Source organism: Lipotes vexillifer, unplaced genomic scaffold (assembly GCF_000442215.2).
Source record: "Lipotes vexillifer unplaced genomic scaffold, Lipotes_vexillifer_v1.1 scaffold36, whole genome shotgun sequence".
In the NCBI taxonomy this organism is placed as follows: domain Eukaryota; kingdom Metazoa; phylum Chordata; class Mammalia; order Artiodactyla; family Lipotidae; genus Lipotes; species Lipotes vexillifer.
In genome coordinates this window covers 5,563,993-5,578,241 of record NW_006792448.1, presented here as the reverse complement: position 1 = coordinate 5,578,241, position 14,249 = coordinate 5,563,993, and the positions used below count along the sequence as shown (strand labels likewise).

General features: G+C 46.7%; 1 protein-coding gene across 2 annotated transcripts in view; it reads left to right on the top strand.

Moving 5' to 3' along the window:
• SLC14A2 (solute carrier family 14 member 2) overlaps positions 1 to 14,249 on the top strand; it is a 56,000-nt gene that overhangs the window by 21,058 nt on the left and 20,693 nt on the right. Inside the window, exons 6-10 of one of the 2 annotated variants that reach the window (XM_007465629.1) lie at positions 938 to 1,085; positions 2,354 to 2,488; positions 4,036 to 4,085; positions 4,573 to 4,744; positions 10,162 to 10,186. In XM_007465629.1, coding sequence (XP_007465691.1) covers positions 938 to 1,085; positions 2,354 to 2,488; positions 4,036 to 4,085; positions 4,573 to 4,744; positions 10,162 to 10,186 — 530 coding nt within the window. Of the gene's footprint in view, positions 1 to 937; positions 1,086 to 2,353; positions 2,489 to 4,035; positions 4,086 to 4,572; positions 4,748 to 10,161; positions 10,187 to 14,249 lie in introns of both variants that reach the window. The other variant, XM_007465628.1, reaches the window with a different exon arrangement.

Sequence of the window (14,249 nt, the reverse complement as noted above, 5' to 3'; positions counted from 1 at the left end):
GTGAGCCGTGGCCGCTGAGCCTGCGCGTCCGGAGCCTGTGCTCCGCAACGGGAGAGGCCACAACAGTGAGAGGCCCGCGTACCGCAAAGAAAAAAAAAACAACAACAAAAAAACGCTAGAGCTCTCGACTCCCAAACCAGTCCTCTCCCTGCCCTGTCAATCTCCCTCCTTTCCTTTTTGCCCTCAAAGAACTTTTTGCCAAAGTGTGGGTGGTTCAGCTAGGGCACAAAAAGGCTATCTGACATCACTGCCAAATCAGTCACCTCCAATTCAAGCGCCATCCGATGACTGTCTGGCCCAGGGATTTGGGGCTCCGTGCTGTTCTCCAGATGTCCCTCGCGCTACCTTTCTGCAATGCGAAGTGCTCCTCCGGAGCAGGGGAAGTGGCTTCTCCTCCTTCCCAGGGCCCCACCATCCCCCAGGTAGCACTGAATGTGAGGCAGCCACCAGTAGACTAGGGGTCAAGCTCAGAGGCTCTAGCCTGGGCTTGGCCACAATGAGCTGGCTGACCTTTGGTCAAATCATTCATCCAAATGGCCTAGAATATTTCCAAAATTCCTGGAATATTTCTAGAATTTCAGAAGGTCTAGGGGAAATCCCCTAGTGCCTGAAATCCCCAATGGCAGTCCAGGGAGGTAGCCTCTGGTCCCCTCAAAGCAAAAGCCATGTGTCCCTCAGAAGCACCTCTGTCTGGCCTCTGTGTTGGGGGACCTGCCCGGCTTTGCATGAGGGATGCTCAGATGCCTGCCAGGTGGTGGAGTGAGGAGTTATTTGTTCCAGTTTGTGCCCTCCCACGTTCTCCCACACACTGGAGGGCACAGCCATCCTTCTGTTCCACCCCATTACCCACCCAGGAATGGCTCACTCCTGGCCCTAGGGCCTGGTCCTTGCATTATCAGCCCACGCTCCAGTGACCTGGATTCTGTTGACTTTGCAGCTGCTACAATCCATCCCCATTGGGGTCGGACAGGTGTATGGCTGCGACAATCCCTGGACAGGTGGCGTGTTCCTGGTAGCCCTGTTCATCTGCTCACCACTCATCTGCTTGCATGCAGCCATTGGCTCAATCGTGGGGATGCTAGCAGGTAGGACAGGGCCCCCTCTCTGCAGGGATCATTTTCCTGGGGTCATTTTTCCCCAGCACACAGCAAATTGTCTAGACTTATCTTCACTGGAGTTTTTAAACACTGTCAGGGCTTGAGAATTATTTTTCCGTTTCTCGAGTCTCCAAAGGGAGCAGATTGCAGTAGCAGGATGTGTGGAGAGATGCAAAGGGACTGAGACGTGTTGGCCTGTAAACTGAGCCCCTGGGTGCTGAGGGGTGGGAGGAGGGTAACCCGGTGAGGGTGGGGGCCAGGTAAAAATGACCCAGCCCTTCGAAATTCTGACTAAGCTGAAAGGAAAACTTTTCTCAGAAATTGAATTGCCATTTGACAAATGTCATTTAATTTCTATATATGTGTATATATAGACGCTTATATATGTAACTGCAGACAGTAGAGTCAGAAATAGACGCCAGACGCTTTAAGAATAGGAGCCTGTTGACTTATCGCAATATTTTTCAAAAACTTCTTGGAAGCACAACTTTAAAACTAAATTGTTTTATTTGGAAATAATTTCAAACTTATCAAAAATTAGGAAAATAGGGCTTCCCTGGTGGCACAGTGGTTGAGAGTCCGCCTGCCGATGCAGGGGACACGGGTTCGTGCCCTGGTCCGGGAGGATCCCACATGCCGCGGAGAGGCTGGGCCCGTGAGCCATGGCCGCTGAGCCTGCGCGTCCGGAGCCTGTGCTCCACGACGGGAGAGGCCACAGCAGTGAGAGGCCCATGTACCACAAAAAAAAAAAAAAAAAAAAAAAAAATTACGAAAATAAAAATAGTCCAAGAGACACCCACAAATTCTTTACCCAGATCACCTGCTGTTCACATCCTACCCCTTTTGCTTCTCATTTCTCTATCTGTATATATAGATATAGCTATATCTGTATATACATAATGTTTTTCAACCAGTTGAAGCAGAACTTTTTCAATTGAAATCTTTCTTGCTAAAAATGCAGCTGCTCTGGCCAAAGGAGTGGGGAGGGCCTGGAGTCCACCTGCTTGGCTTGCCCTCACCATAGAAGTAGTCATACCTCTGAGTGAAATCTTTGAAAAACAGTGGAAACCACTGCTCCCCTCCCATTGTTGGTTTCCTAAGACGGGACACTACTTGCAGAGGCTCCTCTGATGAGTAGGGGTAGCAGGTGTGGGGGGAACGACGGAAGAGAGGCCACCTGAGACCTGGCACCAGTGTAGGGTGATCTTTGTGCTGTGACCCTGAATCAGCCAGAAATGCAACACCTTGTCCCACAGCCCTGACGGTGGCCACGCCCTTCAAGACTATCTACCTGGGCCTCTGGAGCTACAACTGCGTCCTCTCCTGCATCGCCATCGGTGGCATGTTCTACGCCCTTACCTGGCAGACCCACCTGCTGGCCCTCATCTGCGGTGGGTATCTGGGAAAGCTGGCAACCAAGTCACTCTGCTGTTCCTTGCCCTCCCCACTCCCCTGATTATGTGACATCCATGGTGGCCACTAATCAGTACTGAGCAGTAGTGATGGAAGGACTGCGGCTGGGGTCCTATCACTAGAGGGTTTAATGGTAGGGTCCCTAACAGCTGGGGGATTTGAGGCTCCTCCACTGTCAGATGGAGTCACCACCACTATTACTGCTACTATATGTACACAGTGTTATAAATTTCACGAGGAAATCCCACACATGTTTCCTCATGTGCTAGTGGCAGTGTTCCTGCCCTGAATAACTCTTCATTCAACCACTATTTGTAAGGCACCACTAAGTTCTAGGCCCTTGGCTAGGCATGGAGAATACAGAGGTGACCACATCCTCATGAAGCCATGGTCTGGCAGAGGAGAAATAATTGCACAATTATTCAGGCTAAGATATCTAAAAGGATGGTTGGAAAGATCCAGTGAGATGATGTATGTACCTGGGAGCACTGAGGTCCCAGAAGATGATAACATAGCGCTAAGGAAGCTTGATTTCCATAGAGTAAACAGAGAAGAGAAGAGAAATGGGCCACGGTCATTACACCTGCACCCCAGCACCATGCTCTTAAAGGGCAGAATATCATCTAGAAGAGTTTTTCCTGTTTTTTCCCCACTTACGTATGGGGACTGTAAATGACTTCCATGTCTCTTGTATCGTCCTCAGCATCCGGCACAAGGCTGGGCTTGGAGACAGTGGCTCTCTTAATATTTACCAAGTCAAAAGTGCCAGGTTTTTGAGGTTCAGACTGTAACTGTCTTTGTCCTTCAGAGGAGTGGCAGATTCCTGTGGCTGGAACCATCTGGGAAGGGTTCAAAAGGAGGCTGGGGTTTATCTCAACACTTTCAGGGTGAGACTTAGATAGGCAAAGATGGGGGAAAAGGTGTTCTGCACAGAGAAACAGAGCAAAGGTACAGCGGTAGAAGGAGCTTGTCCAGAGGCACCAGGGGTATGGATGAGCTCCCCTAACTGTCCAACTACTCTCATCCTATGGGTGAACCCACATGCCTGGCTCAGGGACCCAATAAGGTCCAGCCGTGGTGGGACTTGATTAAGGTCCAACAGCATCACAGCAGCTCAGAATCTTGGACAGAAGGGACTTTATCCAGAGCTCACATAGTCTGACCACTCACCCCCCAGACAGATAAACATCCAGCCATCCAGCCTGTGCTAGACCATCACCAAGGTCAGTGTGGACTAGTGAAAGATGCTTGTTGACCCCTGACTCTATTCAAGGCCACCATGGAAGTGGGGAGGGGATAAAGGGGTATATAAGCTTTAATCTCTACCCTCAGAGAACACACAGCCTGATGGGAGATGGTTCACATCTACCTGCAAAGGTAACTAATAATGTCAGGCAAACATGCCAGATGTCAGGGTATGGTGCAAACACCAAAGCTGCTGGAGCCAGAGTGGAGCCCTGCTCTTGGGGAGGGCTGGGGGCGGGCCCTGGAAAGCTGACTCCCGATGGTCCTTGTTTTTCCACAGCCCTGTTCTGTGCATACATGGGAGCAGCCCTCTCCAACATAATGTCAGTGGTAAGTTTGGGGTCTCCTGACACTACCCTAAAGTGACCCTCTCCAGCCAGGGCTTCAGGACATTTGGAGTCTTGTGATTGTGTTCTGGTAGCTAGCACTCCATACAACACCCTCGTCAAGGTTTATCCAGGGTCTGTGCAGAGAAGGACTGGCAATAGCATACATGTGCCTCTGAGGGTGTGTGTGTGTGTGTGTGTGTGTGTGTGTGAAAGAGAGAGTATTGTAACCAGCAGTGGAGAACATGGATGGACAGATGGAGGTTCTCATGTTTGGCCGGATATGGGAGATCATCCCTGGGGGATTTTCAGCTCCATCATTAAAAGATTCTGATTGTGCCCAAAGGTACCAACACCTCAAATTCAAACCAACTACTCTGACATGATAAATCCAGAAACCAATGACCCATCCTCAACCCCTACCGCATCCTACTCCCCCAGGGTCCCCAGAACCCAGGAACATTTTCAGATCCCAGTGTTTTTGATTTCAGGTTGGTGTGCCACCAGGCACCTGGCCCTTCTGCCTCTCGGCACTCACCTTCCTGCTCCTGACGACCAACAACCCGGCCATCTACAAGCTCCCGCTCAGCAAAGTCACCTACCCAGAGGCCAACCGCATCTACTACCTGACAGTGAAAAGCAGTGAAGAAGAGAAGTCCCTCAGTGGTGATTAACCAAGTTACAGGCAGAAATGCTCTTTGCCTGGACCTGGGTCTGCTCCCTGTAATCTCAACTCTGGGTCAATCAGCTGCAGCACTCACTTTCTTTGCTTCTCTTTGTACCCGTGTGGAACCAAACACACCTGTAACTCCCTTTCCCTGGTGCTGATTTTCTCTTCCTGCCCAGATCACCTTAACTAACCATTGTGCGTCGTTAGAGGAAGTTGGTGATGAGCTTGCTGGCACTAGTAGTAAGGGACGTGTTTTCAATGTCATTGGCTTAAGTCTTTTGGAAAGGTGATTAAGAGATGATCTTCTTGGCATGTTTAACTAAATAATAGATGCTGTGAAACTGAACTTGCTGAGTGGTTCCTGAGTGGGTGAAAATTCAGGGAATGCAGGCACCACGGTGCACGGAGCTAATGGCTGATGGGCACGTACAGCTTCACATTAAAGAGAGGAATTTCACACAGGTAGTTTTAAAGTAAAAACAGGGACAGCGGATGTGAGGGCGATCTGGCTGCGACATCTATCACCCCATTGATCGCCAGGGTTGATTTGGCTGATCTGGCTGGCTAGGCGGGTGTCCCCTTCCTCCCTCACCGCTCCATGTGCGTCCCTCCCGAAGCTGCGCGCTCGGTCGAAGAGGACGACTTTCCCCGATAGAGGAGGACCGTTCTTCGGTCAAGGGCATACGAGTAGCTGCGCTCCCCTGCTAGAACCTCCAAACAAACTCTCAAGGTCCATTTGTAGGAGAACGTAGGGTAGTCAAGCTTCCAAGACTCCAGACACATCCAAATGAGGCGTGCCGCACGTGGCAGTCTGCCTTTCTAAAAAAAAAAAAAAAAAAAAAAAAAAACAGGGACAGCTAAGGCACTGACCATGTCTAAATAGGGAGTCTTGAATGTTCAGGGGTCAAAGTGAAGGACGAGAGGGTATTCCACAGCAGGAAGGAATCAGTAAGTTAGAATCCTATATGACTCATGATGAAGGATAAGCATTTCTCAGTGTAGGTCAAGCCAGCAACTTTGAGCAGGGAATTCAGTTGAGGCAAGTACCTGAGCTCAGTATGTGAGAGGCTGGGGAAATTTATTTCATTTTCCTGTCTGCTTGTGGGTGTTGGAAGCTTTATGAGATTTATGATACTTTAAACAAATGGTTAGCCTTGAGTAGAAGAACAAAACTTATCCATGAATTTCATAATTTGCCTTCCCAATTATAGGCATTAGCTTACATTCAATCTTTATTTATGTATAGATCAGGGGTTGTCAACTTTTTCCCAGAAAGTGTCAAATAGTAAATATTTGTGGCTCTGGAGGCTATACAGTCTCTTACAAACACTCAACTCTGTCATCGTAGACCAAAGCCGTCTTAGACAACATGTAAATGAATGATGGTAGCTGTGTTCCAATAAGACTTTATCAAGCCAGCAGCTAGATTTGGCCCACTAGCCATAGTCGGCTAGTCCCTGATGTAGATGATCAATATAACAATGCTTAGGAGCTGGAGATCCACATATAACAGTTATAGGAGCTGGTGGGAAGTGGGCAGACCCAAAGGACACTACCATGTTCTTTACACCAGATAAAGCCACAAGGCATTTACATGCTGGGTGATAGTGTGAAGATTCTTAGGAAATGGAGGGCACTCAAGAGATCAGTGTGACCGGAAGCAGGAAAATCTGCCCTGAGGCTCTTTCAGAGACTGACAGGCCCAGTGATGAGCACTAAGAGGCGCAGTTTTACACGGGGACTTCCTTCCACACACATGTCCGGGAACCACCCCTAAGGCTCACCCTCTCCGGCCCCTCGCTCTGTTTCCCCTCTGCCAGCAGGTGCACCACCACGAGAGGAAGAAGAAAACTCAGGCCGTTCAATGCAGGGGTTTCTAGGCAGGAAGAGGAGGGGGGCTCTGGAAACTCAGGGTTAGAAGGGAGCATGCAGGCCAGGTTGTCCCACCATCCTGTGATGAGTGATCCCCGCCATATGGAGGATGAGGCCTTCTGGGGCTCAATCACCCAAAACGGAGGGAGACACCCCACCCCCACCCCGGCTATTCTAACAAGAGATAGAACCAGAAACCCTATTCGTTCATTATGGGCAAATTGTCATAGGAAATCCCCTCTTCTCTCTGTTAAGCCCTTGAGAATCTCCACCCAAAGCACTGGATCTGATGGGAACAGTCCTTCAACCATGCTTTCTATTGGATTTTCAGGAGAGGAAAACTATTTGGATATGAAAAATGCTTTCAGCTCAACTGGACAAGATTATCTCTCCCCCTCCCTTCTCTCCCCACACCACTCCATAATTTGTCATTTACAAGGTACCACTTTGGTCACTGGTATCTGGGTTGTTTCTCCCTCCCAAGTTCCCCCTTTAACCCCCACAGGAATTAAAAGTTAACTGTAATACAAGCTGCCAAACTCATTTGGAAAAAAATGGATAACAGCTAAGTTATTCAGAGAAAGGAAAAAGTATGTCCAGAAAGTCTAGAAAAGCCACAGGACCCCAGAAACTCTATAACGCACTGTGATCAAGATGGCCAGGTTATATATGTACAAATAAAAAAACACATTATCTGCTAGTGTGATGTAAGAAAGAACCGCCGGGGCCAAGTATTATTAATCACTGAATTCTCTGGCCGAGAGAAGTTGTACAGGAGTGATAAAATGTTTAAAAAAAAATATTTTGGGGCTAAGAGGCCGAAAATTGATGGCAATTTTTCAAATTTGGTCAAACAATCTCCTTCCGGAGGCAGAACAAATCTCATTAAGCCAGGCTGGTGGGCAGAAGCGGCATCTCTCTCTCTCTCTCTCTCTCTCTCTCTCTCTCTCTCTCTCTCTCTCTCTCTCTCTCTCTCGTATGGATGAGGGTGGGGCAGAAGTGAAAATCCCCACCCCTCTAAGAAAACTCTGCCCAGTGCAGGACACTCTTCCCACAGGCCATAGACAGATGCCCAGATGTCCTCTGAAGTAGCCCAAATAGCCTTTCGGGACCTGAGAGCTAGCTCCCTGGAGTGATCTTGTCCACTTTCACCAGAGCTTCGCCAGCTACTGTCCCCTTGAATGAGTAAGTCACGAGCCCTAACCTTACAGATTCTCACCACCAACATGGGGTTGCTTGGGAGCAGGCCCCCAGGAGGGAAGGAGAAGGGCTTCAGGGAGCATATCATAGCTGTTTTCCTACTATCACCCCAAACTACCAGCAGCAGCCCTTGGGTATACAAATGATAGTTGAACATAAGTATTTATGGATGAACAGAAATAAGCAGTCATTAAAGAGAGTAGGAATGTATGTGTGGGGTTGGGGAGGAGGGGGCTTTAGAGGAGGCACTGTCTTAAACTCTCTTTCCCCAACACACCCCTTTCTCCCTCTCTGCACTGTCTCTTCCCTCTGACCTGGCCATCTCACCCTCCCATTTTCATCTTCTCTCCTACAACACTGATGAGTTCTACTATCACTGTGAAATAGTTTTGTTCTATTTTTAGAACAAAAAATTCTATTTTTGTTCTATTTTTGTGCTGTACTTTTAAATAGTCTTAAAGCATCTCTCCTGTCTCTTCTATGATAATTGACATAATAAAATTTTTTACTTCTTCTTGGTCAAACTTGGGAGTTTGCTAGGAAATAATCCATTTTCTTTAATTATAAAATTTTGTTGCCATACTATTACTCATAATATTCTCATGATAATTTCTATCTCTCCTGTTATCTGTTGCTTTGTCTCCTTTTTCATTTCTAATCTTATGTAATTTTGCTCTCTTTTGCTTATTCAGGCTTGTGAGGGGTTCATCCATTTTATTGTTTTTTTTCAAAGAAACAGTTTAGAATTTATTTGTCCTTTTCTACTCCTTTTGGCTTTTTTTTGTCTTTTTCCCATTTTCTCATAGTTTATTTAAATGGTTTTTTTCCTAATGTTTTAAAATTAATATAAAGTTCCTTTATTTTAGATCTTTCTCTTTTAACAACAAAGGCATTTTAAGGCTATTAATTTCCCTCTGAGTACAGCTTTAGCTGTGTACTGTAGGTTTTGTAATAAAGTATTCTACTTTCATCAGTTTTAAACAGTTCATAACTTTACTTTTTATTTCTCTTTGATGCAAGGATTATTTAAGAATGTGTTTTTTAATTTCTAGCACTTTAAACTTTTTGATATTTTTTAACTTCTTATATCTAGTTTTATTGGATTATGAGCAAAGAATATGGTCTGTTCAACATCTATTTTAAAATGTTATGCATTTTTCTGTGTGGTCAAGTATTTGATTGATTTTGGACATACAAAATGCAGATTTTTGATTTGAAGGAAATACATATTAAATTCATTTATTAATTGCATCATTCAACTCTTCTATGCACTTATTTATTTTTTGTCTATGAATCTTAATTCTGAAGTGCTTATTAAAATTCAACTATAATTGTATAGTTTTTTTAAACTCTCTTTGTATTTCTGAAATATTTGTCTCATATATTTAGCAGCTACACTGGTGCCTATGGACTATGACTGTCATTGTTTCTTCTTAAATTTTATCTTTTACTATTACAAAGTACCCATTTTTATACTCATTAGTGCCTTTAACCAAATTCCAACTCAGCTGACATTTATGTTGCCATACTTACTTTCTTTCCAGTATTTTCTTTTCTTTTTTTTTTTTTCTGCTGTTTTCTTATCCCCTTATTTTAACCTTTATCATTTCCTTTTAACTTTATCATTTTCTTTTAACTGTTTTTCTGACTTCATTCACTCATTCATCCAGAAGATATTGTATGGGGAACTATTAATATGTTACTCAGGCCCCCTTGACAACAAACCAGGAAAGAATCAGACCAGTTCCTACCTTCAAGGAATTCATTTTATGAGGATTTGCCTGAGCAGGTGATTAGTCTCACCTGAGGTAAAGGTGAGGATCTCACCACAGACTACCTGTGCCACATAAGGTCACAGCAAGAGTTTCATGATTTTGAGTGAATTATCTTGTCGAGTTAGTCTTCTGTTTAGGAAAAGTATCAAGCATGATGTTAAGGGTTTCAGGAAAATTTCTATGCCTCTTCTCCTCTTGTCCTCTATCTTGCCATTACCTGATGCCCAAACATTCCCAGCCATCCCTTCAGTTCAAGTCTTTAAACCTGTTAAAATGTAAACAGTCCTGGGAAGGTAACACAGTAAGCATGATCGATCACTTGCATCTTAGTTTGAAGGAGTCATTTCTGAGAATAGGTTGGATGAAAAAGGAGGGGAGAGTACAAAGGAAAAAATGGGTAGCACATTCTGAGAGCATCTTTGGCAAGGGAGGGCATGCTCCCTTGGGGTCAGGCTGGGTGAATGAGGTCTGGAGGCCCCTTTGTTTCATCAGGAATGATGATGAAACTGTCATATTCGGCTTGGAGATGAAACGTCTGGGGCCATGACTGTCCATAGTATGAGGTAACACAGGTGGAAGAAGAAGTCAGTTTACTCAACAACACTTCAGAGCATGGAATACGGATCACTACGTGGGAGTGATAAGCAAGCAGATATTGAATCAGTGGAGAGGGGTGCTTTTTCACAGTGGAAGTTGCCTGAAAAATGGCTGTCCTGTGAGACCCTGAGCTCAGGAAAAGGGCTGGGGGCCTGTTGGAGATGCTTGTTTTGGGTGGAGGTAGACCAGCTGACAACTGCAGCCTCTCTTCCAACTCCAAGTTTCAGTGATTCTATAGCCCTGAGTTCCTACAGAAGAATAAGGAGGAGGTTTCATTAAGGTGGCAAAAAGGTAAGAACATGGAGATAAATATATCAAAAGTATACCATTGCTGCCATTATAGCTTTTCCTAGAGCTTGACTAGTTAGCCATTTGGTCATTCTACCAAAATGCTCAACATGGCTGCTTGTGTGAATGCAAACTGAGGGGCCAGCATCACTCAACTGTGCCTTGTCCTTGACTTTCTCCTCTTCATCACTCTCCCCTCTCCAGGGATTCTTCTTCTGGTCAACCCTCTAATATCTGCCCATCAAAAAACTTAATCTTCCTGGCCTGCATCTGTGGCTACATCAAACCTGTGTGCCCCAGTTTGTTTGTGCTTCCTGTATGAGTCTGAGCTTTGTCTCCTCAGGTCATAAAGGCTGTGAGGGCCTGGGGACAACTATTACCTAAAACCAGCTAGGAGCTGGCAGTTTCAGTGTGGGTATGATTTCCACTCAATAAACCACAGTCTCACCTGACAACTTTAAAAGGTATTCACTTTTTAATGTGAGATTTTTCAACTTGTCTGGCTTTCCCTGCCTCTTGCCATTCAGAGAAGATAGAAGAATCCACAGAGAACACTTCTGTCCCTAATGGAACTAGAATTCCAAGGCCCCAAGGAGGGAGGCAGGGGGCGTTGCTAGATAAGTCCTTATTCTCTGTGAACTGATAACTAGGAGTTGCCAGCCCCTCCTACAGCTGCACAGGCTGCTGGAACAGAATGAAGTAAAGGAAGTAACTCTCTGGGGAACTTCTAGCTCGGCTTTCATTTATTCCACAGGAACTCTAGGCTTTTCCCCTGGAGGAATCTGACCTTCCCAAGTTTGGCTCCTGGAGGTCAATGCAGGCTCCTCCCCCTATGAAGTTGGTAATGCAGAGTTGAAGCCATGAGCATTATGAAGAAGACTTAGTTCTGAAGTAAATTCTGATGACCAAGCCCTCCAGGAGATAACCTGTACGCATAGATTATCTTGGGGATACCGCAGAATCTGAGCTGTGGCCTCTGGTAAGACCCTCAGGGGACAAGAGTCCACCTCAGTCTTCTGCTTTCCAGGAGCACTCGACTGCCCCCCCCCAATCTACTGTGCATGACAGATACTCACCACACTTCTGAGTACACAGCTCCATTTGGCTCATGGAACGTGTGGGAATTTCCTGGATGGCTCCTCCCACCCGGGTGATCATTTCTTGTCTTTTCAAACTGGTTACATGTTGTACGTGGGTAGCATCTCCCTGTCACTTTTAGATGCTTAAGGGCTAGAGTGAACACACCACAGGAAGTTCAGGAGCCTTCAAGGAGAGGCTAGAGCAAGAGGTCAAGAGATGGGCCTCCAGAGCTGAGCCAAGAGACCAGCCAGCTGGGGGGACAAGGAACGTGTCCTCAGCAGACAGCCATGGGCCTTGAACTTGCAACACCAAAGGAAGGTCCCCTGTGCAGGAAGCTGACCTCTTGTCAGTTCCCCACCCCTCCCTGGAATGTGGGTCCCTCCCGGGCTCCTCCCTCACTCTTTTGTTTGCTTTCCTTCTTCATGAGGCCCTCTGTGATCAGGACCCCTCCTCTGTAGTTCCAAAACACCTGGCCTGGTGAGAAGGGGGCCTTTGACGTCAGTGGGGAGTTTGTCTACTCAGGTGTAGCTAATATCCTCAGTGTGAGGTTCTGTTTCTGAACTTGGGTAGCTACCTCACACCCTGTAGCTGAGGGGGGTTGGGGGTATACATGTGCAGGTGTGGGGGTGGGTATACAGTTGATGCTTGACCCATCATACTCACAAAGCCAAACAAAACATGTTTGGATTGGGCGTCATCCCCAGACTCCAGCCCACCAGAGCCCCGCCCCCCCAAAGGCCTCATGGGACTTGGGAGGGCCACTTCCCTAATATATAGAGCTCAGAGTCCTTTCTGGATGCGGGGGTTAGGTCATGCCCTTCTTGCTCTGAGACAGCCTCCAGGACCCAGTCAGCAGAAGTCAGAAGGAGGAAAGGTCTAAAAATTTGCACAAAACCAGAAAGACAGCATCTAGTATTAGCCTGTGCAGAAATATCCATCAAGACGCTGATGGCAATACTGTTCCCCAGCCTGTGCCCTGCCTGTGGTAGGGGGAGTTAAGGGAGTTCATTGAGGTGGGAAGGCAAATTGGCACCCTGAGGAGACAACACTTAGGTAATTGCTTTAAAGGCAAATACTGGAGCAAGAATTCTAAGGAGAGGAGTAACTGGGAGGTGATGCCTGAGGGAGGACAGGGAAGCTATTATCAGGCAGTCCAGGCTCTGGCCCTTTAAAGGAAACCTGCCTGATCAAACCAGTTTGGAGGAACCATGGTAGCCAAGCCAGTCTTCCCCGGGGAGTTTAGGAAGGTCGGAGAGTGAGCAAGCTGCAGGAAGAACATTGTCTTTCCTCTCCCTCTTCCTCCATGGTACCCTTCCTCAAGTGGAAGGCGTGCACAAGGCATAGGGTTAGGAAACACAAAGGGAATTTACAGAAAGCCAGTAAGAGGATGAGCTGTGGGCTCTGGGAACTGAAAGGGTTCGGCTTTAGGGAGAAGTCCAGCGCCTGAGTTGAGGACCAGAGACGCCGCCCAATTGGAAAGAAGCTTCTTCCCAAATCCCGGTGGTCTAGATTCCTCCAGCCCTGTGCAGAAAATCAAAAAGAGCTCAGGTAAGAGGTCCTGGGGGAGAGAAATGAATCAGGTAGAGCCCTAGCCAACAGGACCATCTATCTGACTTTTCAAAGGAAGAGAAAAAAGGTAGGCCAGTCTTTTTCCATTCCTTTCTTCTGCTGAGCTGCAGGAGGGCAATCCTGGGGTGGGGGACCTTATTAATAACTCCAGAGAGAGTTCAGATCCTGGAAGCTTGAAGCTGGAAGGGCTCTTAAATAGTTATAGTTCAAACCCTTTACTTTTAGATGAGGAAACCATGGCTTGTCCAGGAGGCTGCCCAGGTGATAAATGAGCCTGGACAAATGCCCAGGTGTTCTAACTCACAACCCTGAGCTCTTCTTGCTTATCTAGTGATGGATCCAGGTTCACCCATCAGCCCTCAAATCCCCTTACCACCTACCTACCCACTGGATGAGGCTTCATATTATTTATCGTCCTTTCCACAACTCTGTAACCCACAGCTCTGACATCAGTATGGTTCCCAGGGCAGCCCCTTGTTGAGCTGACTGTGGGATGCTAATGAGGTAGATTTGAAAACCTTCTTCCCAGGAGTCCTTCCTTACCTGCTGCTTCCAGGGTGGAGGCACCTGGTCCAGGCTCCTTGGCCTCTCTCCTCAGGTCCTGTACACCTTCCACAGACAAGCCAATAGAACTAGAGCATCTCGGGAACCGCAAATATCTTAACATCCCAGCTTAAAAGCCCATCTCCTCAATGGCCCTCTCTTACATGGCCATCTTAGATTACTTTAGACGTGTTGTGTGTAGCTACAGAGAGTGGATGTAGAAACATCCAGAAGGAAACAGATAGCCATGCCATGAGGAACAACATTCCAGGACATTGAAGTTATCTGATCAGAGAACGGGATCTCCTCAAAAACGGGCCCCAAAGGATATGAGCCTTGGTGAACTTGCTGAAGCTAGGCCATCCTGTGAGTCTTGGAAAGCCCATGGCCAGGCCTCTGCCTACTTTCACATAGCCCTTCTCTCAGACTTGTATAGCATCCACACCCTCATTTAAGATTAGAGTGGAAATATAAGTTTACTCTCAAGTGCCAACTGTGACTAACTGCTATTGGTTGTCTGGAGCTTTGTGTTAAGAAGGATTCTGAGGCTGTATTGAAACTTATTGGGAAAGAG